Raw genomic sequence first — 23,553 nt, 5'->3', positions numbered from 1 at the left:
CCAACTCGATGTATAAACAAGATGCAACATCAAGAAAAACGGAATGGAAAATTTTTGGCGCCATCGCTACCGGGACCACAGCTAGGTTTGCGGTGCTGCGTGCCATTCATTTGCCATTCATATCTCGACGGAAAACGGACGCGTTCACTTGCGGTGCGGCTCACGCAAAGTGCTCTTAGAAAAGACAAAGGAAGTAACGACCAACACCACCCCCCCATACAGAAAGTGTAATCTCCGGTGTGGAAAGTGCAGGCTATAGTTTTGTACAGCCGGCTAGATTGTTTTGTATTTGTGTGCTGCTAAACCCCCTAAATTGTACGTGTGTGAAGAAAAGATGGTTCTGGAAAAGGAAAACTTTGCCGAAAACATGGAGACCATCATCAAGGTAAGAGAAAGGGAGCGAGGGAGCGAGGGAGGGCAAATGCATTTGCCTAGCTTTTGCGCTACAATGTGGTGTAATTGCTTTTCAGGGAGCTTAGTTATGTGGCTGTGAATAGAATATTATATTTATATCATACGCCTAGTATGGCGTGCTTCGTGATGTATTTTATCATACTCTGTCCGTGTTGGCTTTGCGACAGGCAGGCAATTTTCGGTCTCATATTTCACCTGTTTTATACGTGAATTATTCCATTATTGCTCAAGAAAAGCGCTCTTCTAATGCCTTTTTCATTGTGAGCGTGGTTTGAGTGGGAAGAAACCAGTTCCCATTGTAATTTACACCAGATCAAACATTCTTGCCACACAAATTGCGGGGGAGCAGTGAATCTCTCTGCGCGAAAATAAATGACACGTTGGATGGCGCGCATTTGCCGCTGACAACTGATTTTCCCTCCAAAACGCACATCATTTTTCCCTCCAAATGTGGGCTGCACACGCTTCATTGCAGATAACCCACTGCGAGACGCGCCAATTTTACCACCCGTGAGCGGGAAATGTGCGTGCCTCCGTACAAGAAATTACATGTACCGGTGGGCAGTGGTGGCGTCGTTTTATGCCGCGTGTTAACGGCCTGTGCAAGATACGGCTCTCGATAAAGGAGGTACTAATAGCTTTTCGTACATCAGAGTAAGATAAAAGTTTGTTTTTTTAACTAAAAGAAACAATATTTAGCTTTTAACTGGAATTTACTGTAATTATTATTAAATATCTACACAGTTCGCTTTCTCTATGCATCCGAAGAATTCAACCGCTCTAGGGTAGAACTTGTAAAAGCCATCCTCTTTCGCCAGCCAAAGTAAGAGCGAGACAACTATATTACTCGTCACCTTGAAGATGTTGCTTCCCGCAGAAGAATGTGTGGGACCGACCAAACATTTGTTTACCACCCCGAAAACAGCTGATTTATCCCTTGAGGACGATGTTGGTCTGTGCGCCTACCTGGATCTTTCGCTAGCATTTTTTTTCTTCTAACGGCTGGAGTGGAAAAGGGAACGAGAAAGGGTTGTTGGAAGGGAACGAGTGGAGGGACCGTTTGGCTCGTACGAGAACTGTCAAAACATGCGCATTACGTCTCGTGAGCGTTTGCACTAGTTTCGTTGTGAAATGATTGGAGGAAACGTAAATAAAACCAAAACAATGTTTCACTATCGAGCGTGTAGTGCGCGAAAGGGCTCCCGAGGGTTACGTTGAAAAGGGAAAATAAATAAACAAGTGTACTGTGACTTCGGTGTGGAACAACCATTCCTAATCCAGGATTGATCCAAGTAGGCTTCTTCCTGACCTTTTTTGTTTCGGCGTGCTTGCTTGCTTGTAATCCGCATTCCGTGACCTTTTCCATTCTGTGTTGGCCAATTGTATATGATTCTCCCGATTTATCCTTTCCCGTATGGTACATTGTATGACGCTTACTCTTCCACCTTCTAGAACACTCGCAAAGTGCTGACGGAAAGTGGAGCTAACGTGGCGTCCCCGACCAAGACCACCCCGATGGAGGAGGGTAAAGCACCCGGCGACGAAGGTACGTCCGATCCGAAGGAGCTGGCCAAGAGCGAACTGTCCGAGGTGCATTTGCGTGAATCGGCACCGTTCGATCCGTCGATCGAACCACTGCTCCGGGACAACCCACGGCGATTTGTGATCTTCCCCATCCAGTATCCGGACATTTGGCAGATGTACAAGAAGGTAAGCGGGCACTCGGGCTCGGTGCAATTACGCAATCCTGCTCGATTGCTAACGTGGGTGCATTCATTTGCAGGCCGAAGCATCGTTCTGGACCGTGGAAGAGGTAGACCTATCGAAGGACATGAAGGACTGGGACTCGCTGAAACCGAGCGAACGTCATTTTATCTCGCACGTGCTGGCCTTCTTTGCCGCGTCCGACGGTATCGTGAACGAGAATCTGGTCGAACGGTTCAGCCAGGAGGTGCAGGTAACGGAGGCGCGCTGCTTCTACGGCTTCCAGATTGCGATGGAGAACGTCCACAGTGAGATGTACTCGCTGCTGATCGACACGTACATCCGTGATTCGAAGCAAAGGTAATGTGTGTGTGTGTGTGGTATGAGCAACTCAAATTCAATATAAATTAATTTATGGTTTCCTTTTCCCCCTCGCGCTCGACAGAGAGTTCCTGTTTAATGCCATCGAAACGCTACCGTGCGTGAAGAAGAAGGCAGACTGGGCGCTTAACTGGATCTCGAGCAAGAAGGCTAACTTTGGCGAGCGTGTGGTCGCATTTGCTGCCGTCGAGGGTATCTTCTTCAGCGGCAGCTTTGCGTCCATCTTCTGGCTCAAGAAGCGTGGCCTTATGCCGGGTCTTACCTTCTCGAACGAGCTGATTTCGAGGGACGAGGGATTGCATTGTGATTTCGCCTGCCTGATGTTCAAGTATCTGGTGCAGAAGCCTTCGAAGGAGCGCGTGACGGAGATCATCCGCGATGCGGTAGTGATCGAGCAAGAATTTTTGACGAAAGCCCTGCCGGTCGATATGCTCGGCATGAATTGTGATCTGATGTCGCAGTACATTGAGTTTGTGGCGGATCGTTTGCTGCTGGAGTTGGGCTGTGACAAGGTAAGGCAGAGGATGATTCCCTTTTTGTAGTTGGCGCAGGCATTTCATACAATCCATCTATGTTTTCAGATCTACCACACGAAGAACCCGTTCAGCTTCATGGAGTTCATCTCGCTCGAGGGCAAGACGAACTTCTTCGAGAAGAAGGTCGGCGAATACCAGAAGTGGGGCGTGATGGCAAACCGTCTTGACAATGTGTTCACGCTCGATGCAGATTTCTGAGTCGCGTTAAGGGAGGTCATTAGGTGGCTGATGAGCGCTAGAGAATTGAACAGGGTCAGTGGTCAGTCAGACGCAGCCGGTATGCGCGTGTACTGCCTTGGCGCGGCAACAGTGTGATTTCGTTGTGTGGGGTTAACGCAACGCTCTTCCCCCGTCTCATCCCACCATCATCGATCCTTCGGGATGAAATTTGTATTTCGGTTTTTTTTTCTTCTTCTTTAAGACAGCTTTATTTCCGCGACTGGACAATACTTGTGGCACCGGGCCATCAGCGAAAGGGTCAAGATTTGATTTGTAATGCCTTATTAGACACGAAAATTATGTACATTTTTTCGCTTTTATTTCAATTATTATTTTAAAACTATCATCTCTCCTCTGAACTGACCGAAAAATTGTCCGAGCCTCATGTAAACCACTGCGCGAAAAGTCGATTCTTTTTTATGTGTTTTTCAAGTGCACTAACTCTACGTTTCTCTAGGATAAGGATTAGTTAAAGTTAGTCGTACCGGTTCGCGATGCATCATACATTAATTCTACAAATCGAAATAGCATAGCCAGCAGCAGGGAGGGAGATGGTTAAATTGCGGATGGTGGAGAGCACTTGACACGAGTTGTGTGTTCTATTGATTCACGAGTGGAGAGAGATGGGTCGAATGCAGTTTGACTAACTTATCCCGCAACTTCGACGAACCTGTAGGACGTGATGATGGGTGGTGTGTGTGCTTGTGTATTCTTCGATCACGGCCTGCAGTGTCGTGGAAGGCGACGACCTGGCCCAGAGAGGTGCTAGCTGTGGAGAGGGTTTAGGATACAATTAAATTGTAATTTTTATATCATAAATAGGCATACTATCCCGACGTGTATACACAACCCCGTTTAATGGAAAGGAGCATCTTTTTTTTTGATGAATCTGCCAATAAAGAAGCTTTTATATATGTAACTACGGAGAACTGATGTTTGTGGAATAGTAGTTTTTTTTCAAATAGAGGATATTAATTTTTATAATCTTTGATTTTTTTTTTACGTAGGATTTTTTACACATTGACAGTGTCTATGTGTTAGGACAATCGAAGAGCCGCTGCAATGACGAGCTCTATGAGCGTAGGCTGGTCATGTCATGAGAATGACACCGGACGACTCAGCCCCTTAAGTCCTTTTAGGCCGTCCACACGGACAGAGGAGGCGGGGTAGTCCCAAGCTGAGCTGGAGTGATGGTGTGGATGCGTCCGCCAGAACGGCCTGAGGCATGAAATTTGTCCAACACTGATGAAACAACTGTTGTCTTAAGCGTTTTTGTGAGAGAAAGATGCTAAGAAGGGGATGCCGGGACCCGTAGGATTGGAAGGACAATGAAAGAGCTGTGACATTGACGAGTTCTATGAGCCGGCTCTGACGGGTCCGCCATGTCACGAGAAACCAGACATCTCAGGCAGTCGAGTACAGGAGGCACAAGCTGAGGTAGAGGGATCGACTGAAGTCGAAAGGGTTTCTTCAGCGAAGACTTGAGGTTGAATCGCCCGACAAGTAAGTTAGTATTGCTCTTACTTTCTCTTGATATACAGATAAACTTCATGTGCTGTGAGGTTGGTCTCTTAGGAATCTTCAAAGAATCTTCCTGGACCGTGTTGATTCCAGGATTCAACAACAGATATTTTTGGAAAAGATCCATCTTTAGCTTGTCTAGTCCTAACACAGAAATTTAAAGACGTGGTCTCACTTCATGAACTGTTTGCATTTAATCCTTTAGCCAGATATCTTGCCAGAATTGTCATGTGACCGATATGGATTTTTTAGGTAATTTCCTCAGAAAAGTTTTAAACAAATATTTACAGTGCTAAACAAGCTCAGCCACGCCACGAATTAAGTGTGAAAACCCCTTGCGAATCCTCCTTTCCCGTGTGTTCCCACCCCTTGATGCCATTCCCCAAGCCCGCGTGCCCAATCCACTCGGAAGTTGCTCACATAACATACGAAAACGAAACTCCATTAAAATACCACGTGTTTTTCCTTGGTTCCATTCATGAAAAGCTTCTCTCTCTCTCTCCCAACATCTGTGGCTAGGTAAGGTGTACAGGTTTTCCGTGGCAAGTGAAAATTGCTCTTCTTCGTCAGAGAGTGCCACCTTTCGGTGGAAATTACAATGGCATTTTCTGCTCCATTCTCTGAGTTCGCTCTCCCCATCTCTCTCTCTGTTTGTTACTGCTAGATCTGCTCTGTGTAAGGTTCAACTGACGGTTTTTTTTGTATGGCCACCGCCGACACCATACAGAAGCACGGTTGGCGCATGAATTTTCCGCCCCTATACCTTGCGCGCTCGTCGACGCGGCAATGCGGCAGCCGGAATTTTTTGGCCAATGGTCCGCGAACCGTACACGCTTACCGAGAGAGAGAGAGAGAGAGAGTTGGCCACGCGCGTTTAACCCAATCGTCCCCCGGTAGCTGCCGGTTGTGTGGAGCAGCAGTGGCTGTTTCGTCCTGGAACCATCCAGTTTAGCACCGCACGCTCAGCTGCTCACCAGGGACCTCGTACGCGCCCGTCGGGAGGGGATCTTTGGACCGAGGCACGCCAGTTCCTGTGTGGTGTGGTTCTGTAACAAAAAGACACCCAGGTTTCCGGTTCCCAGTGCCTGTTAAGGTGTTACCGATCCAACACGCGGTTGGAGTTTTTGGGTTAACGACCGGTAGAAGAGTGAGAGAGCGAGCGGTGGTGGCCAGGCTGTTTTTGTTGCGGGTTTTCATCGCCGTTTCACGTGTTCACCGCTGGTCAACTACCCATTTGTTACATCGGATTTTTATCCGCATTGAGAAGGAAACCCGCATTGTGCTCGTCGTGTCGTGTCGTGTCCTTATCGTGGATGGAATTCTTCAAACCGATCGAACCCTGGATAGGTGAAACAGGTAAAGGCCAACAGGGGCAGGAGCTATGCACTGCAATATGGAATTTTCCCAAAGCACAATAGGTATCCTTCGTTGGCGCATTGTTGGAAAAAAATCACCAGAGATATCAAGAGGAAGAAGAAAGAAGAATGGCAACTTTTACCTTACTGCAGGCCACCGGTGCACCCCCTGAACGGACAGCTGTTGTTGAGAGAGGCACACTTCCAATAACAAACAGCCACAGGGACCATAACTCATCCTTCGTGTGCTGAAGTAACACTACAGCTGGTGGGATCCTTTCCCGGTGTAGGCGTTGTAGGTGATATAAATCACACCTGGCAAAATTGGCCAACCATTCTAAGGCACTCCAGAAAGGGGACGAACCCCCTGTTCGTCCTTTCCTTTGTTTTCGTCATCCCGCTCAATGGACTCTTGCAAGGCGTTGAAGGACCAACGAGTTGGAGTGCGATAGAATAGAACGCTGGTGCTGGCACTTCAATGGCCGTTCCAGGACACGACACGTGGTTTCGGTTGCAGTTTTTCGTATTTGCGCATTTTTTGTTGTTGGTACTCCGTGAGTTTATTGTTTATTTAACGCTGCACATGTGGTATTGGTTCCAATACACAATCTACTCTGCTCTAGTCAAATTTCTTTCCATTATGCGTTTACAATGATTTAAAACGACCGATTCCTGATAGCGGACCTGCAGTGAAAGTAAAACGTGCAGCAACAAAAAAAAAAAAAAAAAAACACCCGTCTTCATCTCCGGCACATTTCTTATCACGACACTGGTAGCAATGCGGATGTCTGGCACGACGGTATGTTTGGGGTTAAGTAAACAAAGTCCCAATACCGCTTCGGTTCGCATCGAGGCGCGTTTTTTGATCTGTTGCAGGCGTAAACACGATTGAAAGTGGCAATCGTAAGCAAAATTTATGCTACCGAAGGAAAGCATTTCGGGGTTTCGGGCTCTCTGTGTAAACACATCATCAGCCGGAGAAAACTGGGACTGGAAGCGTTTTCCCCACATTGTTGTTTTTCCTTCCGATCGGGGGACAATATGGAAACAATGGCGCGCCCGTTTACTGAAGTGTGGTAATCTTTTCTATTATTAATTTTTCACCAGCACCGCCGGTCTATATGGCTGGAGTATTTGTTTGCCAGCTAGTGATGAGAGCCTTTTGGGGGGATTTTTTTCTCAATTTTTTTGTACTGTTTTCCAATTGGCAAGTGAGTACACACCTTGCAGGATGCATATTATTTATTCAAACCCCGGCACCTTTCATTACTGTGCCTTACTTATTTATCGTCTGCTTTGCATCGTTCCGCTATCGGGTTTTTTAAAACAAATTCTTACAATCTTGCTTTAAATTTGTCTTTAAACGCTTTCTAGAGTATCTTGAATGGTTGTTCGAACTCCGCGTGGTGTCATTTTCATTACGTGACTGGCTCACCTTAGGAGCGACATCAGCTTTGATCATCGTGACAGTTGGAAGCCTTGTACGCCTGACATTACCAAAGCGATTAGTAAATTAAAACCTTTTTGTTTACTCATGATGTCTACCTCAAGTTTTTCGTCCAGGACAAATTATCTCCAAAGGATTTTTTGCCCCTGAAGGTTCTTTCAATCCACCGAATCTCTTGCTACAGATTAAGCTTGAGACAGGTAGCTTGAGACGCAAGTTACGAGCATTTAGGATACGCGGGTAGTAGGACTTGAATCAGGGGAAGGGGGCATGGGTCAACTATGGCAAATCTGCTTCCCTCAAGAAAATGTGTACCGTTCCTGGTGATGCTAATACGTTGGTAGAACGACAATAAAGAGATGATGTACCTCTTAGTCGAAAACCTATCTTCCTATAGATGTGCCCCTATTAAGAGAGAGAGTTGCTAGGATCAACTAGACTAGCTTGAGATCCTTCAGCTTCCCTCCGCCCAATATCCCTCAGCAGGGTTTGAAGAAGTCTATCAGCTCAAAACATTGGCCTTGTCGTATATATTAGTCAAGAATACCAGAAATGGCCAGCCAAGGCCTCTCGAGGTTCTACAGTCAAAGAGAAAGAAGCTCCTTGTACCTGATAGTCTCAAATTTGAGAAGCTGCTGGCTTATAGGGTGCTAATCAAGACACAGCGGATCCGCTAGCAAAATAGATACGACTTCCCCTCAAGAGTGGAGTAAAAGTACAAATCGAGCGTTATGTTGTTTGGTGTCGATTTTAAAAACGTACCTTCGGTCACCGAAGTCAGAACATTTTAAGCTTCTAGCACATATGTTGCTACATCTTGATCACGATCGATACCTACATACGATCGATGTAAAGGAGCGTCGATTCATACCGTGATCATCAAATCAAGAAAGATAACATGTCCAGACTTTGTACCCATCCAGCTGTCCACTATGGCTCATCCTCCATACTTATTGGTTGCTACCGGAATGGTTTCTCACGACCGCTAATCCCTGTCACGAGATAATCCATCACGGGTGTAAAGCCTTCCTTGTGCACCGGTTTGTACTACCCCTACCCCCTCAAGCTTAGAGGCAGCCGGGTCCTCTCGCCTTCACGACCATGCCGATAAGCGGAGCAAGACCCGGAGGAGTATTGCTTCGGACTCGCCGGTTTCTCGCGGTGCTCTACGCATGCCGCGCTCACACACTCGTGCGGACGGATTCCATTACGTCACCGTTTGTGGTTGGTGAGTATGCGTTGCGCGCGCGGTGAGTGTTAAGTATCGCGAACATCGCGCATCCACCGTCAGTCTGGTGCGCGAATCCGTCGGTTTAGGGCGAGCGATCGAGCGCGCACAGCAGTTTAGTGGTTTCAACAACCGTGCCGGCAGCAGCAGCAGTGGGTGAGTGATCTCATACAGTGTTCGGCCGTCTGATTCGCATCCGATGCCTGTTTGGTGTGCTGCGGCAGATTCATCAGGCGGAAGTGGGCAGACTCACGGGATGGAACAATACCCAGGGTGATCGTGATAAGGACCGCAAAACACATCACCCTATGGAATGATGAATGCGTTTAGCCTTGTATTCGGAGAGGTTTGGAGACTAGACGTTTTATCAGTGACGACAGCAACCTCCCGATAACAGTTTAATCGTGGCAGAGCTTGCCCACTATAGCTCACCGGCCCTTCAGGGCTGGTGTGGTCCGGTTAGGATTTGGTCACAGCACCGTTCCTATTTTTTGGTGCGGTTCAGATTTGTGGCAGAGTGTAAATCAGTGCCGCAAACAACCGAACAACACTCTCCGTCTAGAGCTTTCGATCATCGCGTGCGTACAACGCTTGTGTGCGGTGGTGTGCGTAGGTAGGGGCCGCGAAACCGCGAAACGTGATTGTCGCGTGCACCTATGTGCAGAAAAAGAGTGAGTGTTGCGCGTCGATCCCCACACTCGCGCGGGTCCACGCCAGTTGCGGATGGTGAGTGTGAGTGATGGCTGTATTTATAGGAGCATCACGAGGGTTTTGTAATAAATTGTTGTTGCCGCCGGTAGTCTGAACGCGCGGGCAAAGATCACTTGTTGTCGCAAAACAAAGAGCCGCGTTAGATAGCGGCAATGTAGTTGGGGATGCTCTACAACACAAGCTCGTATAGAACATGGCAATGCAAGATCATCTACGATCGACATCACAAAAAAGTGATTCGGAGTCGCGATAGTTGGCTAGAATTTCCCACAGATTTTTATTACCAAACTCTATTTCCAGAAAAAAACCCAGAGCCTTTACCAACGCTTTTCCAACACGCGAAGCCCGAGCACGGGGTTGAGTTCTTTACGCAAACAACCAACCACGACGACGTACACATACCCTTGCTAGGCCGTCCACTGACCTTTGCGTATCGATTTTCCCTTGTATCCGGTCGCTTGGTTCCCGCGTGGCATTCGTGGGTATCCTTATCGTGCGGTCAGTATCAGACAGCCAGGACTAATGATACATTTAGCGTCGAGGTCGAATGTATGAAGAATTTTGATATACCCAATAGAAATCGTGCTGGAAATGGAAATTCCGGTAGCGTTCGGCTACAATATCCTGCCTTTATTGGTTTGATTTGCCGGATTAAGCTTAAAAGGCTCTTCATTCTTCCCTCACTCATTAGCCACATCACGCACATTTTCCGGACGAGGTGCGCGCAACAATTGACACCTCGCGTTCTTGGATGGTTGGACTTGGACTCAGGGCTTTACTGTGTCCCCTTCGCCTCCGACACATGTTGCTTCCTGCGTGATGTTTTTCTACCATTTACCTGCCTAATAATACAATCGTATTAAATCGATTCGACAATTTAAACCGACCCTACTTGCGAGGCATCGCGTTCGGTCGTTCGGGGGGTACCTTGAGGAATGGTTCTCCCAGGGCTTGTTTGGCTGGGGTTTCTTGTAAGCACGGCTGTGCATGTTGCGTTTGTTGCGATGCTGCCTGTGCCAATCGTGTGATGCAGCCGTCGACGGTGCATGCAACCATTCCACCACCACCCCGAGCGTGTGTACTAGATGCAGAACATTGAACTGCCAACTCTAGCAGCTACGGACTGGTCGAGAAGTTTGCGGCGGCATTGTGACCTCCATGTTACGAACGCGAGAGCGCGGCGTAAGTTGGGTAGTGCGTGCTGGTGGGATTTGGAAAAGGAAAGGTTTTGCTGCACACCCAGTAGACTTTTAAATGTTGGTGATGTGATGCATCGTTTACCTCAATTGCTTTGTATGAAAATATTTGAGAGAATATAAGCTCCTATTATTTTTCTAATCCATTTATATACGTTCTCTTTCCAGAAGCCCTCTCTTAGTAGCTAGAACTAAGGAACCAACCATCAGGAACTGACAGCCTAGTTACAGCTACTCCCCCAACATGTTGTCCTTCTTGTACACTTACCTAACCAACCTGCCCCGGTGGCATCTGGTGGCAATAGTTCTCGTTGGCTATCTCATCTACTACCTGATGGAAGTGGTCAAGGTACGCGTGGAGATCCCAAAGCCAAAACTCGATCATTCAATGCTAACCAAAACTTTACTTTCCCAACAGCGCCCTATTCTTGCCGTCTCGAACGGACCGTTCAAGAAGTACCTTCGCAAACACGTCCCCACGCTGGAGAACAAATTTTGGCCCACGTTCTGGTGTGTGGAAAGCCGTGCCCAAACCGTGTTCGCCAGCATCATCCGCTCGAACATTATGCCACTGGTCGAATATCGGCGCGAGGTGCTCACGCTCAAGGATGGCGGTGAGGTTGCGCTGGACTGGCTGGAGACGGGCTGTGATCCGGAATCACCGATCATTATCATCCTGCCCGGGCTGACGGGAGAATCGCAGGCCGAGTACATCAAGTGTCTGGTGACGGCAGCCAATCGTATCGGCATACGGACCGTTGTCTTCACGAACCGTGGGCTTGGTGGTGTGGCGCTCAAGACACCCCGGCTGTACTGTGCCTCCAACTGCGAGGATCTGTCCGAGGTGGTGAAGTACGTGAAGCAGGCGCACCCGCACGTCCGGATCGGTGCGACCGGCATCTCGATGGGTGGACTGATTCTGGGCAACTATCTGGCCCGCCACAGCGACGAAGCGAAATCGATCCTAACCGCGGCCAAAATTATCTCCGTACCGTGGGACGTGCACAAGGGTAGGTGGGAAGGTGGCGGTTTATCAATTATTTCCAACCCCGGCTTTCCACCGGGTGACACGAGCGCGAGCTAACTGACCCTGTGTGTTAGATGGGTTGGGGTTGGTTTGCATTTATCGATCGTGCTAGGGCAGTGTGCTTCAAATCGTAGTAAAACGTGGGCGGTTCGGACCCGGATGCGGAACGAGCAAATCAGCGAAAATGAAGAGAAAGGTTAACAAAAAATCGCACATTTGCGGTGCGATTAAGTTTAACCGTGCGTTAATCTCAAGGGCGTCTGGGGTGCCGCGGTCTTATCAGTGCCAAATGTTGCGTTGCTCAAAAGAGCGTCGACTAATCACCACCGACCGCATGTGTGACTGATGTGGTCCACGTGCACAGGCTTAGCTTCCTTCTAGAAGCTTCAGTACCGGTGTTGGGAATAAGTTAGAAAATCTATTTTTAAACTACTATTTATAGACCGTCTGCGTCTGTTTCAAAGATCTCATGAAATTCTAATCAATTGCAGGATGTGCCAGTATTGAGCAGCCCATACTGAACAATCTGCTCGGCCGACACCTTGCCTCGAGCCTGTGCCGAACGGTCAGCAAGTACGATATACTGCGGGGCGAAGAGTTCGAATGGGATATGAATCAGGTGCTACAGGTACGTATCTTATCGCTTCCAGGGGCTCGCCGGGCGTCACAACTAAACACGCTCGATACCACTCCGCAGAGCAAAACCATCAAACAGTTCGATTCGGCGTTCACGTCCAAACATTTCGGGTACAAGGACGTCGACAGCTACTACTCCGACGCGACGCTTCACAACAAACTACACCAGATCAAAGTGCCTTTGCTGTGTCTGAGCGCGGCGGACGATCCGTTCCAGCCGCTCGATGCCATCCCGGTGAAAGCGGCCGCCAACTCGTCCCACGTTGCGATCCTGATAACGGCGCGCGGTGGTCACATCGGCTTTCTGGAGGGTTGGTGGCCCGCAAACAGGGACCAGTACATGGGACGGTTGTTTAGCCAATACTTTTCCGCCGCCCTGTTCGATCCGAGCAACGAGTTTTATCGTACCGCGCAGCTAATGATGGAGCACAACCTTACCACGTCCACGTCGGTGCCGGGCTCGCCGACGACCAAACCGTCGCTGGCTGCCGCCAGTGCCATACGGAAAAAATCCATCCCATTTTAATGGCGGTGGTTACTGAGTTTTTTTTTTCGACGGTATTTGAGCAGCTCGTGGTGTGTTTGTGTGTGTGGATCAGATGCCTCTGCCTTGCCACAATAGAACAACTGCACCAGGTCGGAATGCTTGTTTCAATGCTTGTTCGCTAGGTACATGTGTTTCCGGTCCGGCGCGGATCGGATGGACAGCTTCTGGGGGTCCGTTCAAGACTTCCAGAAGGTATCCTAGCGATCTACGAGCGTGTGTGTGTGTGATCATGCCAGAAATTGAGTAGCTCACTGAAGACACATTCGCGAGGAAGCTGCAGGGTGGTAGCACAATATTCTTTCCTCTAGCCTGTTAATTATAACGTCCAGCTGGCGTTCAGCAGCAGCGCCCCCGTTAAAAAAGCTCACGTAAGCTTGGCGAGAAAAAAAAATTGCATGTGATAAAGATAACGACCGGCAATACAATAAACGAGAGAAAGCGAGCAGGATGCTACCAAGTCTTATTGCCCTCGTTAGCACCGTTTTTCCCAATTGTCGCTAAAAAAAGCCCGTTTAAATTTGAATTACCTATCTAAAGCTCGCCAATTAGCACGCGAGCGTAAATCAATTTAACGTTAATGATGGAGGTATAGGTAGATCAACAAGAAAAAAATTGAAGTTTGTAATTTTTCTCAGGATTAACATTTGAACCAAACCACATTTGAAAACACATCCAAAAACAGATCAATACCTGACACGTTGACCAACGTTACCCATGGCTTTATCGCGGCAAACGAACGACTCCCATTCGTAGGTTTGTGCTTTTGCCGGTGTTACACAAAGCACAACGGCGCAAAGCTTACAGCCGGTTTCGTTCCGCTAGGAATGGTCAGAAATTATTTAGTTTAATTTTACAAGTATAGCTTTGTTACGTCTCTCGACAAAAGTACGATTCCTGCATTGGGGTGGAATCTTCTAAAAGGAACATATGCGTACAATATGCAGGTGTGTAGTGTAGTGTCTTACATGTATATTAGCCAGCTGCCTAGAACCTGTTCGGTTGTAAGTAAAGAGACTTATTTATGAATTGCTTAATTTAAGAACTTGCTTACCTACTTGGCAGTTAACGCGGATTTAGGATTGGACCAATGCAAGACTTTCCAAAAGTTCGGTTCGTCACTTGTTATATGGTGTTGTGTTTCAATTTTGTTACGTGAAGGTACGCTAATTAATGCAGCTAGGTAAGAGGGAAAGAAAAACAAAAGATTCATAACATTGTTAAAGTTGCTATAAAGACACCAGTATTGTTTGTCTCGGCGATGTAGTGTAACTACGCCATGGACGCAAGACTCATTAGAACATAGAGCGTTGTTATAAAATGAATTGTTCGATAGTTTAAACAAACCTTTTAGTGTAGCGCGTAAGAAAAAAGAAGTAATAAGAAGTAGGAATGTAGCACAAAGCAAGCAATCCAATTATTAAACATTAAATGCTAGGTTTAAAGCTAAGATAACAGGCGAACCTCCAGAGTTCGCCACCTAGGTAGCTCAACACGCGGATCAAACGGACCTTTCACGCTGTAACTGGAAACGTTATACAACAGACACTTGTTTACATATCCTCTGCAAATTGATCTTTAATCATAAAAAAGCCAGGTTTTCAGGTTTTTCCCAATTGGGGGGAGAGGAAGCTTTGCTATGCTAGCACCGAAGAGAGAATGGGATTAGAGTACGCGAAATGCAAAAGCCCCAGTCAAAGTGTTTCAAACCGGTCGGTTAGAAGTAATGGACATGGGATGAAACTCTTTTCTGTGGACGGGCTATGTTACACAACTACCTTTCATATTGTTTCGGGGTTTCAATTACGTTATTGCATAGCATTGCATTGCCCAAATCGTACGGAGGTGGCACGCGCGCTCGTTCTGATAGTTTAGACATGTTTAACCGTTTCACATTTGTACTATCAACCGTTTGCAACACGAATGTTAACAATGGACGGAGGAAAAGCTGTAACAAACAGAGAGTGAGAGAGAGAGAGAGAGAGAGAGAGAGAGAGAGAGAGAGAGAGAGAGAGGGAGCTAAAAAAGAAAGCGTTTTTTTCAATTGAAATAAAAATAACACAGACTTTAGAAGAATACGCATTGGGTTTTGTCTGTTTGTACAAATTCTTTCTAGGCTTGGAGGAGTTCCTACAATTACGAGCTGGCTGGACTGTACGATGACTCTATTATTCTGCAAGCTCTGAAGGGCTGGTCATGTCATAAGAATGGTACCGAACAACCCGGCCCATAAAGTCTTGGCGCCTGGAGTAGAAAGACCATGCGTGGAAGGCTCAAACTGAGATGGTGTGATAGCACTGATGCACTTTCCACAAAGGACGGGTCTCTGCGCCTTGATCTGCCATTGCCTGGCTTGCTTGACTTTACCCGTGCAGCTTCATAAGACTCGATACAGGGCCTTTCCGTCAGCCGGCACCAATACTTCCTCAACCACCGGACCTTCCGGATAAGTATAAATTTGGTAAAGAAGCCATACCTGGCACCTGGTGCACATACTGATGGGTTGATGTTCTGCACAGATCGACACCTGAAACATTGCCAATTCTTTCCTGGTCTGCTCCTGTGGAGGACGTCTGAAGACATCGCCTGATGTCCGATTCGTTTCCAGGAAACACGGTCCATGGCTGCACTCATCCACCAGCGGCTACTTCCGATCTCCCTTCAGGTCTGATTCCACTTGATCCAGCCAACAAGCTCCTCTATGTATCGTGCCTATGCCTCGAGTCCAGCATATTCATCACGTTCCCTCAGGTCTTCTGGTCTGAACGAAATCCTTAATAATTCCCCGAATAAAATGGAAGACGGTTTCGGTTTGCTTCGACAAAAACAAATCCTTTCAAAACCCCTTTGCTGGTCACCCTAGCCATCTAAATGTCATTTGAAGCTTTCAAGTTGACAGCATAGACCGGCCCGAACACACACAGCAAAATAACTATTTTGATAACTTTGCACAAAAAAAAAAAAAACAATAATTCTGCACGGAATTGGTAAACAGCACCAGCAACGTAGTGTTCCGGTTAAAAAAAAGAACAAGCAGAAACCGGGACACAGCATCCCGGCCTTCGTGGCAAAGGTCATCGTGAGAAGGAAAGGTGCAAGCAGTTCCGGTCGAAAGCTCAGCGACTGGAGACAGATTCGTACCGCAAGCAATATAGAGTAGCTTCGACATCAACGACCTAGGTGCCTGTTATCAGTTTATCAGTCATTCCAAGATCACTGCCGAAAAGGGGCAGCGATAGGCGAAATCCAGGCTTTTTGCCGCAATAGCCTACCTAAGCTCAAGCTCAGTGCCTAACTCGATGATATATGTTGGTGGCGGGTTGGCAACGAACTAGCGATCAAAAAAGGGGTGTCCGGAACAGGCCACCTTCTTCCGGCTGGTGGTAACAATTGGTAAACCGGTCGGTTGAGCGACGTTCGCATAATCTTCGTTGTGCATCGGAACAAAACGAAAATGTCCTTTAAGGATCTTGTCGAGCCGGAATGTGGCGGTGCGAACCCGTTGATGAATCTAGGCCGGCAGGTGCGGCGAGATGTTGCCCTACAGGATGAAGGCCTGGCCGGTGGGCGTAGTTCGTTCGCCGGGGCGGATCGTGAGCTCGTGAAGGAATACATGGACCAGATTGCGCCCGGTCCACAGACCTTCCGGATGGATGAGCTGCTGAAAGAGATGCGTGAAATTGATGCCCACAATCATCGGCAGCAGCAAATGGTTGGGGTGGGCCGGTCGATCGATATGGTAGGACCGGGTGGTGCCTGGGCGGAGGAGTTTCGTGCCGATGCCACGCAACCGCGAGAGGAAAGCAAGCTTTCGAGTGTAAGTAATGGTGAGCTGTCCGCTGATCACAAGCCTTACCTTCCCTGTTCACTTGGTTTTACGGCAGGTTTGGTCCCAATCGCACTTGCCGCCGATACATGCAAATTTGCGAGACGCAACGGAGCAGCAACAGCCCACAGTTCGGCAGGCGGCCAGTGACTTTATGTATCAGGCATACCCCGGTCAAATGTACAATCCTAACATACGCCAGAGTGAGGTAAGAAGCTAGCATTAACAGGTCGGGTTGGTCGCTTAGCAAAGAAATCATTTCCCATTTCAGTTTGTACGCTTTATGGGTAATGTAAGTGCGGGAAACGTTCGGATTAACGATGGAGGCGTCGAAGTGTCCAATAGCGTGTGGGCGAACCGATTCGACGAGCTGGAAGCGAGCTCGTCCAAGGGTAAAGTGGAGCAGCAGGAAAGTAAACCGGAGGAAGCCCAAAAGCAGGAGGATGATTGGGCGAAGGCGTTTGTGGATGAGAAGCAGGAACAGGACGAAGCATCGGATAACTATAACAAGCAATTTTGGGAGCGACTGCAGGACGAGTGGCGAACGCTGTCGGAAAGCGAAGGCAAGCATCCATGGCTGTCCGAGTTTAACGATTTCTACGATCCCTTCAAGGAGTACAAATTCGACGAAGAAAACCCAATGACGGACGTGGAGAATGCGTTCGAGAAGGGGAAAGCTTTCCTGGAGCAGGGTGACATACCGAGTGCGGTCCTGTGCTTCGAATCGGCCGTCAAGCAGGATCCGGAAAATCCGGAAATTTGGGAACAACTTGGCTTTTCGCAGGCCGAGAACGAGAAGGATCCGAATGCGATCGCCGCATTTAACAAAGCGCTTTCCTTCAATCCCAACAACATGCCCGTGCTGATGGCACTGGCCATTTCGTACACGAACGAGGTGCTACAGAACAACGCCCTGCGGATGCTGGTCCGTTGGATGAAGTGCAACCCGAAGTACGAACATCTCGTTCCGCCGGAGATGCTCCAGGCACAGGACTCCCCCATGGCTAGCTCGTTGATGGGTGGACCGAAGCTGAAGGATGTGCAGGACCTCTTCATAAAGGCGGTGCAGCAATCGCCGACGGAAATCGATGCCGACATACAGGAAGCGCTGGGTGTACTGTTCAATCTGTCGTCCGAGTACAACAAAGCGGTCGATTGTTTCAATGCGGTGCTGCAGGTACGCCCGGAAAGTTCGAAAGCCTGGAATCGGCTCGGTGCCAGCCTGGCCAACGGGAATCGTTCACTAGAGGCGGTCGATGCGTATCAGCGCGCGCTCGCCTACCATCCCGGGTTTATCCGGGCACGGTTCAACGTCGGTGTGATTTGCGTCAATCTGAAGGCGTACAAGGAGGCGGCCGAACATCTGCTGACGGCGCTGAACCTTCAGGCCAACTCGGCCGTTCGTTCCGGGCTAAAGGTGCAATCGATGTCGAATCAAATGTCCAGTGCAATCTGGAGCTTGCTGCGCATGGTGCTGTCGCTGATGAATCGGAGCGATCTGCATACGGCCGTCGACAATCGCGATCTGGAGGTGTTGAATCGCGAGTTTCCGATGAGCAACGATTAACGGACGGGCAATGGGTGTAGTCGCAGGTGACGACTGGATCGGCGGTGCGTAGGTTAGCGTTCAAACGTGGATATTTAGATTCACCCCAGGCTGCAGTGCCCGATGCAATGCCGGGGTGCCGGGTAATGGGACTTAGTGCATAAGTACAAATTCGACGGAGGTTGGAATTGTGGGGATTGGGTGAACGAGTTCTTGGAAAGGGGTTTGTTTTACGGGGTGTTTGTCGAAGCGACGGAAAAAGGGTTTATGTTGAACATATTTCGTTACGAACGATTGTGTGTGTCTTTGGTTTTCCGTTTTGCTAGTAAAATTATAATAGGGAAGCAAGGGCGAAGGGGAAGCCGCATGTGGGCACAATTACACTCGGCGGAGCGTGCATAAACGTTTAGGCTTCGAAAGCAATGCAACAAAATTTAATATACAAGTACCTAAAACATAAAGGCAAGGAATTTCGTTGGGGCACAGGGAGGTGTAGAGAGTGATTAACAAGTGTATGCTGCCAGCACGCTAAAGAGAGGGTTTGAAGAAGCTCCCAACATTTTACTACTAGATAAATATATATATTATTATTGATGCAATATCCTGGTTGAGAGCAAGGGAAAATGTGTTTGTTTACTGTGAGGCTTTATTTTAAGTTAGTCTGGAAAGAAATGACGCGCCCCTAACAGTCTCTCCGCGTGATTCCTTGGCAGAGTATATGGGACTCAGATGAGATCTGGAGGGGTATCCATAATAATGGGACATCTTGGTTGTTTCGTCGGATACCACGACGTAGATAATGGTCTTGAGTGAAATACGAGGCACCTCCCTTGCAAAGGACTAGCAAGACTGGCAAACGACCCTGAATGCAAACAAGACTCGGTCTAACGATCAGAACATGGAAAATAAAACTCTAAGTATTTAAGGACTCTAGCACACAACGGGAAGCTATGACCTCTCGTTATCAAGGACTTTATTTTTGGATGATAGACGCTCAATAACGCTCAATTTAAAATCAAAACAACCTGTCGGTTCAAATGCTATTCTCACAGTATTCAACCGTATGTCGTAAACCAGCTAGTCGATGAAATGCGAAGGAAGATGATAAACATTCTATCCCACAATCAGGTGCAAAAGAGAGCACTGCTATTCATACGCCCATTCCTTTTCGCTAAAACAAGAAGAAAACATTACTAGCGGCCGTAAATAACAGGGACTGCCGTCGTCGTTTCGCTGCTGCTCACTACTTTCTTCACTGCAAGTTGCAACAGTTGGTGGGTTCGGGTCTTGTTGTTAAATTTGCTGTAAGCGTTTTAGATAACGTATTACACTAAAAGGCTGCTGTTAGCCGTGTTCTGTGTGCAATTGTGTGTTATTTTGTCAAGTAAAGTTTTGTTTTTAAAACCAGCATCAGTCATCCCAAAAAAATGGCAGCACTTACGAAAGGTAAGATTCGGCTTGCATTACATTGTAAAGGCGCTCACCCATCCGGTTAAGGTATTTCGGATTTGTAGTAAATTGTAATGTATTACAGAGGTACAGCTTAGGGTTAGGGAATGCGCCCACTTTATAGAAGGATGTAATAGTTATTCAGTTGGACTTTGATCATCGCTATCATTCAGCACCGAATGGCTTGGTCATTGCCGGGTCAAAGTCCGATCTGATGACGTAGCGAGATCTGTTCATCTTAGCTAAGAGCTTCATTTTTCTACCGGTTTTTATGATCCTGCTTAAGTTTTGTTTTAATATTTTGAAGCTGTTTTTTAAAGTTGTTAAGTAATTTTCAAGTAAACACATGACTTGTAGAAGTCCACCCGTTCCAAGCCCTCATTTATCACCATCAAACAAGCACGCGAATAGGGTTCGGACAGGTTGATAAGGAAATGGACCTACTTTTTTCTCCGGGTGTGATGCTGATAATCCTGATAGTGGGCAGACTTCAGTACCCCCCCTTCGTGCCAGCATATTTCCTGCACCATGTTTTGCATTGCACCCCTCCCCATATACTTACCCCACTGATCGTTCTGATGTTGCTTATCTGTTTTGCCCATCAGGAGTCTTCATTGTGGCGGCCAAGCGTACCGCTTTCGGCACCTTCGGTGGAGCGTTCAAGAACACCAACGCAACGCAGCTGCAGACGGTAGCGGCAAAGGCGGCCCTTGATGCGGCCGGTCTCAAGCCTGACCAGGTCGATTCCGTAAACATCGGCCAGGTGCTGGTACTGTCGTCGACCGATGGTGCGTTCCTACCCCGGCACGTATCACTCGGCTGTGGCATACCGATCGAACGACCAGCGCTCGGTGTGAACCGTCTGTGTGGATCCGGTTTCCAGGCGGTCGTTAACGGAGCACAGGACATTCTCGTCGGTGCTGCTCACATTTCACTTACCGGTGGAGTGGACAACATGTCCCAAACACCGTACACGCTGCGTAACAGTCGGTTTGGCATTCCGCTCGGAACTAGCCCAGCGCTGGAGGATGCCCTATGGGTAAGTGCAGATACAACCGAATGCCTATTAAATAAACCATCTTAAGAGTAATATTCGTTCTTCTTTTCTAGACCGGTCTAACCGACTCGTACTGCAAACTCCCCATGGCACTGACGACCGAAAACTTGGCCGAAAAGCACAAGATCCCGCGCGAAAAGGTGGACGAGTTTGCGTACCGTTCGCAGCAGCTCTGGAAGAAGGCCAACGACGAGGGCGTATTTAAGACGGAAATCACCCCCTTCAAGCTAAAGGTTAAGGTAAAGGAGGTTGACTTTGCGGTCGACGAACATCCGCGCCCGCAGACGACGCTCGAGGGATTGGCGAAGCTTCCAACGCTGTTCAAGAAGAACGGTGCCGTCACCGCGGGAACTGCTTCGGTAAGAATGGGGTGCTTTGGAAGAAAATTTTTCCAATTATTTTTATTTTCAAATGCTTCTTTCTCTCTCATTACTTAAGGGCATTTGTGATGGTGCTGCAGCGGTTGTTGTGGCGTCGGAGGAAGCGATCAAGAAACACAACCTGACACCGTTGGCACGACTGGTGGCGTACAGTACGGTCGGTGTACCGCCGGAGATTATGGGCATCGGTCCGGTACCGGCGATTCGGAACGTGCTGAACGTGGCCGGACTGAAGCTCGACGATGTGGATCTGTTTGAGATTAATGAAGCGTTCAGCGCGCAAACGTTGGCTTGCGCCCAGGAACTCGGACTCGATATTAACAAGCTGAACCTGAACGGTGGTGCAATTGCGCTGGGTCATCCGCTTGGTGCTTCTGGATCGCGTATTACCGGCCATCTAGTGCACGAGATGAAGTAAGTAACATGAAACGGATTTGTACTAGCGAAGAACAGCATTTTTATAATCATGTTCACACATTCTAGGCGAAAGAACCTCAAGCGGGCTGTCGGATCGGCATGCATTGGGGGAGGACAGGGTATCGCACTGCTGCTGGAGTCCGTCTAGAAACCGCTAACATCACCATCAACCTATCCAGGAAGAGCAATCGAAAACGTACCTCAAGCAAAGTGTGTTTATTTTTTTTGTAGCAAAACAGCAGGTTGAAAAGATTGTGAACAAACGTTTTTGTGTAGTATTTTTAAGAATCTTCAACGAGTAAAACAGTGCATTTTTGTCTAAACACTCCACATGGGTTTCCTCTTAATTGTTCTAGAATAATTAGATTTGTAATGGTATTTTAATTTAAACATCAGATAATCATCCGTTTCTTGGGTCTTTTCCGACCATGGAATGAACCGTGAAGGCAAGCGGCAAGCGATCATGCATACATAATTGTAACGGAAGAGCCCTACACGTAAATTGTAATCGACTGATAATTAAATTGATCGAGTGTTTGTGGCACAGAAAGCAAACGCAAGCAGTGTTTGGCAATAATGCGCAATGAACTGCGATGCAGCAGCACAATTATTGCTCCTAAACATGTTCTCCTATATGTTGCCACGAAAATCTGATCTCCGTTTGCTCCAAAAACAATAAACCGGATCGATGCGCTCGTGCGGCCCAGTCCAGCCAGTCTGGGGCCGATCGGGATCATTAACCGGCGTTTCGTGTCAGTCAACCAGGTGCGAATCAATTGGTGCATAAGCATTAAGCGAAGAAGACGGCGGAAAACAGGCGAAACGAGACCAAAGAGGCTTAAAAAAGAAAACACTTTTGCTTTCGTTGGAGTTCTGGATTTATCTCTCGAACGTGGTGGAGATCTGCGCTCGGGTACGCAGGCATGATCGTACAATTGTTGCAGCATCGGGGGTTTCTTTTCGCTCACCACATGCTCACCACTCACCACCACGATTATGCTCAGGAGAGCGAAGATTTCTCTCACAATGCTTAAGATAGTCTGAGATGGTGGAGATGCGTTGCAGAAACGCACCTGAAGACATTCCCCTATGAGGTGGAATTTTGGATTTAAAAAAATAAATAAATTTAAAAATAATAAACAGGAAACTGATAAAAATAGCTTAAAAGTATTTGCAGGTTAATTTTACTACTTTATTTTTTAAGTTTATTTTTCAATATTTTTTTTCCTCTGTTGAAGATGCAGATAAAAAAATAGAGCGTTTCTAATTGGATTGGAGGAGCTAAGGCCAAAACAGTAGATTGATTGAATTGACGATTTGTTCGTACTACAGGTATAAGCACTGAGTAAAAAACTTAAAAATGCTGAGATGTTTTGGCTGACTGCTTCAAATTTTACAAAACAAGATTGTAAAATATTGGTAATAGTGCTAGAGGACTCTTCACATGGAGCAGAAACTGACGAGAAAATGTGAGGCTTAATCGTTGTTGAAGCTTGAACCCAGGTTTCAGAGCTTCCGTTTGAAAGACGAATTATATGGTTGGTCATCAGACTTCAATCGTCGTAGAATAATCAGTGAAATAGAGCATGAATATCCTGGACAAGATTAATATTGTCATACAAAATGCTCCACCCATGTGGGATATGAAGCTGTCCATATGACTTCAGGTCTGCGATAAAGCCACAGATAAAGAGCAAATGATAGCACTTGTAAAAAATATCGAAGAAACTTCCAACTACCTTATAACATCTTAATACAAATAAAAACATTTCAAGCAATCCTCTACCTAGTCGTCCACATTTGCTTTTAATTCCGTAATCAAGACAGAGTAGCTACTGATCGTACTGGTTCAGAAAGAGCTTAACAATCTTAACAAATTATTTAACGTCAGCAATGGCTAAGGTCTCAGCTAACTGCCAAAGGACCAACTTTGTTGAAGACGAGGACAATATTTTTGTA

At 47.4% G+C, this 23,553-nt stretch overlaps 4 protein-coding genes across 10 annotated transcripts; all 4 read left to right on the top strand.

Annotated features, from left to right (window-relative positions):
* The first annotated feature begins 52 nt into the window (after nt 1-52).
* On the top strand, nt 53-4,183 carry LOC118513289 (ribonucleoside-diphosphate reductase subunit M2). 2 transcript variants are annotated; one of them, XM_036058861.1, is made up of 5 exons: nt 53-385; nt 1,867-2,124; nt 2,198-2,478; nt 2,564-3,011; nt 3,081-4,183. In XM_036058861.1, exons 1-5 carry the CDS (start codon nt 335-337, stop codon nt 3,231-3,233), a joined length of 1,191 nt encoding a protein of 396 aa, XP_035914754.1. In that variant the 5' UTR covers nt 53-334; the 3' UTR covers nt 3,234-4,183. The 2 variants fall into 2 exon arrangements, with proteins under 2 accessions (XP_035914754.1, XP_035914755.1); XM_036058862.1 differs by lacking the exon at nt 53-385 and adding an exon at nt 1,515-1,706.
* A 1,540-nt stretch (nt 4,184-5,723) lies between these two features.
* On the top strand, nt 5,724-14,928 carry LOC118513233 (protein ABHD1). Of its 6 annotated transcripts, none has more exons than XM_036058782.1 (5): nt 5,724-6,131; nt 10,884-11,061; nt 11,131-11,722; nt 12,231-12,367; nt 12,437-14,928. In XM_036058782.1, exons 2-5 carry the CDS (start codon nt 10,957-10,959, stop codon nt 12,899-12,901), a joined length of 1,299 nt encoding a protein of 432 aa, XP_035914675.1. In that variant the 5' UTR covers nt 5,724-6,131; nt 10,884-10,956; the 3' UTR covers nt 12,902-14,928. The 6 variants fall into 6 exon arrangements, with proteins under 6 accessions (XP_035914675.1, XP_035914673.1, XP_035914671.1 ...); XM_036058780.1 differs by having other exon boundaries at nt 10,881-11,061; XM_036058778.1 differs by lacking the exon at nt 5,724-6,131 and adding an exon at nt 8,822-8,961 and having other exon boundaries at nt 10,881-11,061.
* A 912-nt stretch (nt 14,929-15,840) lies between these two features.
* LOC118513293 (peroxisomal targeting signal 1 receptor) lies at nt 15,841-18,915 on the top strand. The gene is made up of 3 exons (XM_036058867.1): nt 15,841-16,736; nt 16,804-16,953; nt 17,017-18,915. Exons 1-3 carry the CDS (start codon nt 16,374-16,376, stop codon nt 18,310-18,312), a joined length of 1,809 nt encoding a protein of 602 aa, XP_035914760.1. The 5' UTR covers nt 15,841-16,373; the 3' UTR covers nt 18,313-18,915.
* A 534-nt stretch (nt 18,916-19,449) lies between these two features.
* LOC118509920 (3-ketoacyl-CoA thiolase, mitochondrial) lies at nt 19,450-21,924 on the top strand. The gene is made up of 5 exons (XM_036051230.1): nt 19,450-19,737; nt 20,346-20,779; nt 20,851-21,156; nt 21,236-21,591; nt 21,661-21,924. Exons 1-5 carry the CDS (start codon nt 19,719-19,721, stop codon nt 21,740-21,742), a joined length of 1,197 nt encoding a protein of 398 aa, XP_035907123.1. The 5' UTR covers nt 19,450-19,718; the 3' UTR covers nt 21,743-21,924.
* The last annotated feature ends 1,629 nt before the right edge of the window (nt 21,925-23,553 follow it).

The sequence above is a fragment of the Anopheles stephensi genome, chromosome 3 (assembly GCF_013141755.1).
Source record: "Anopheles stephensi strain Indian chromosome 3, UCI_ANSTEP_V1.0, whole genome shotgun sequence".
In the NCBI taxonomy this organism is placed as follows: Eukaryota; Metazoa; Arthropoda; class Insecta; order Diptera; family Culicidae; genus Anopheles; species Anopheles stephensi.
This window is presented reverse-complemented; position numbering and strand designations above follow the sequence as displayed.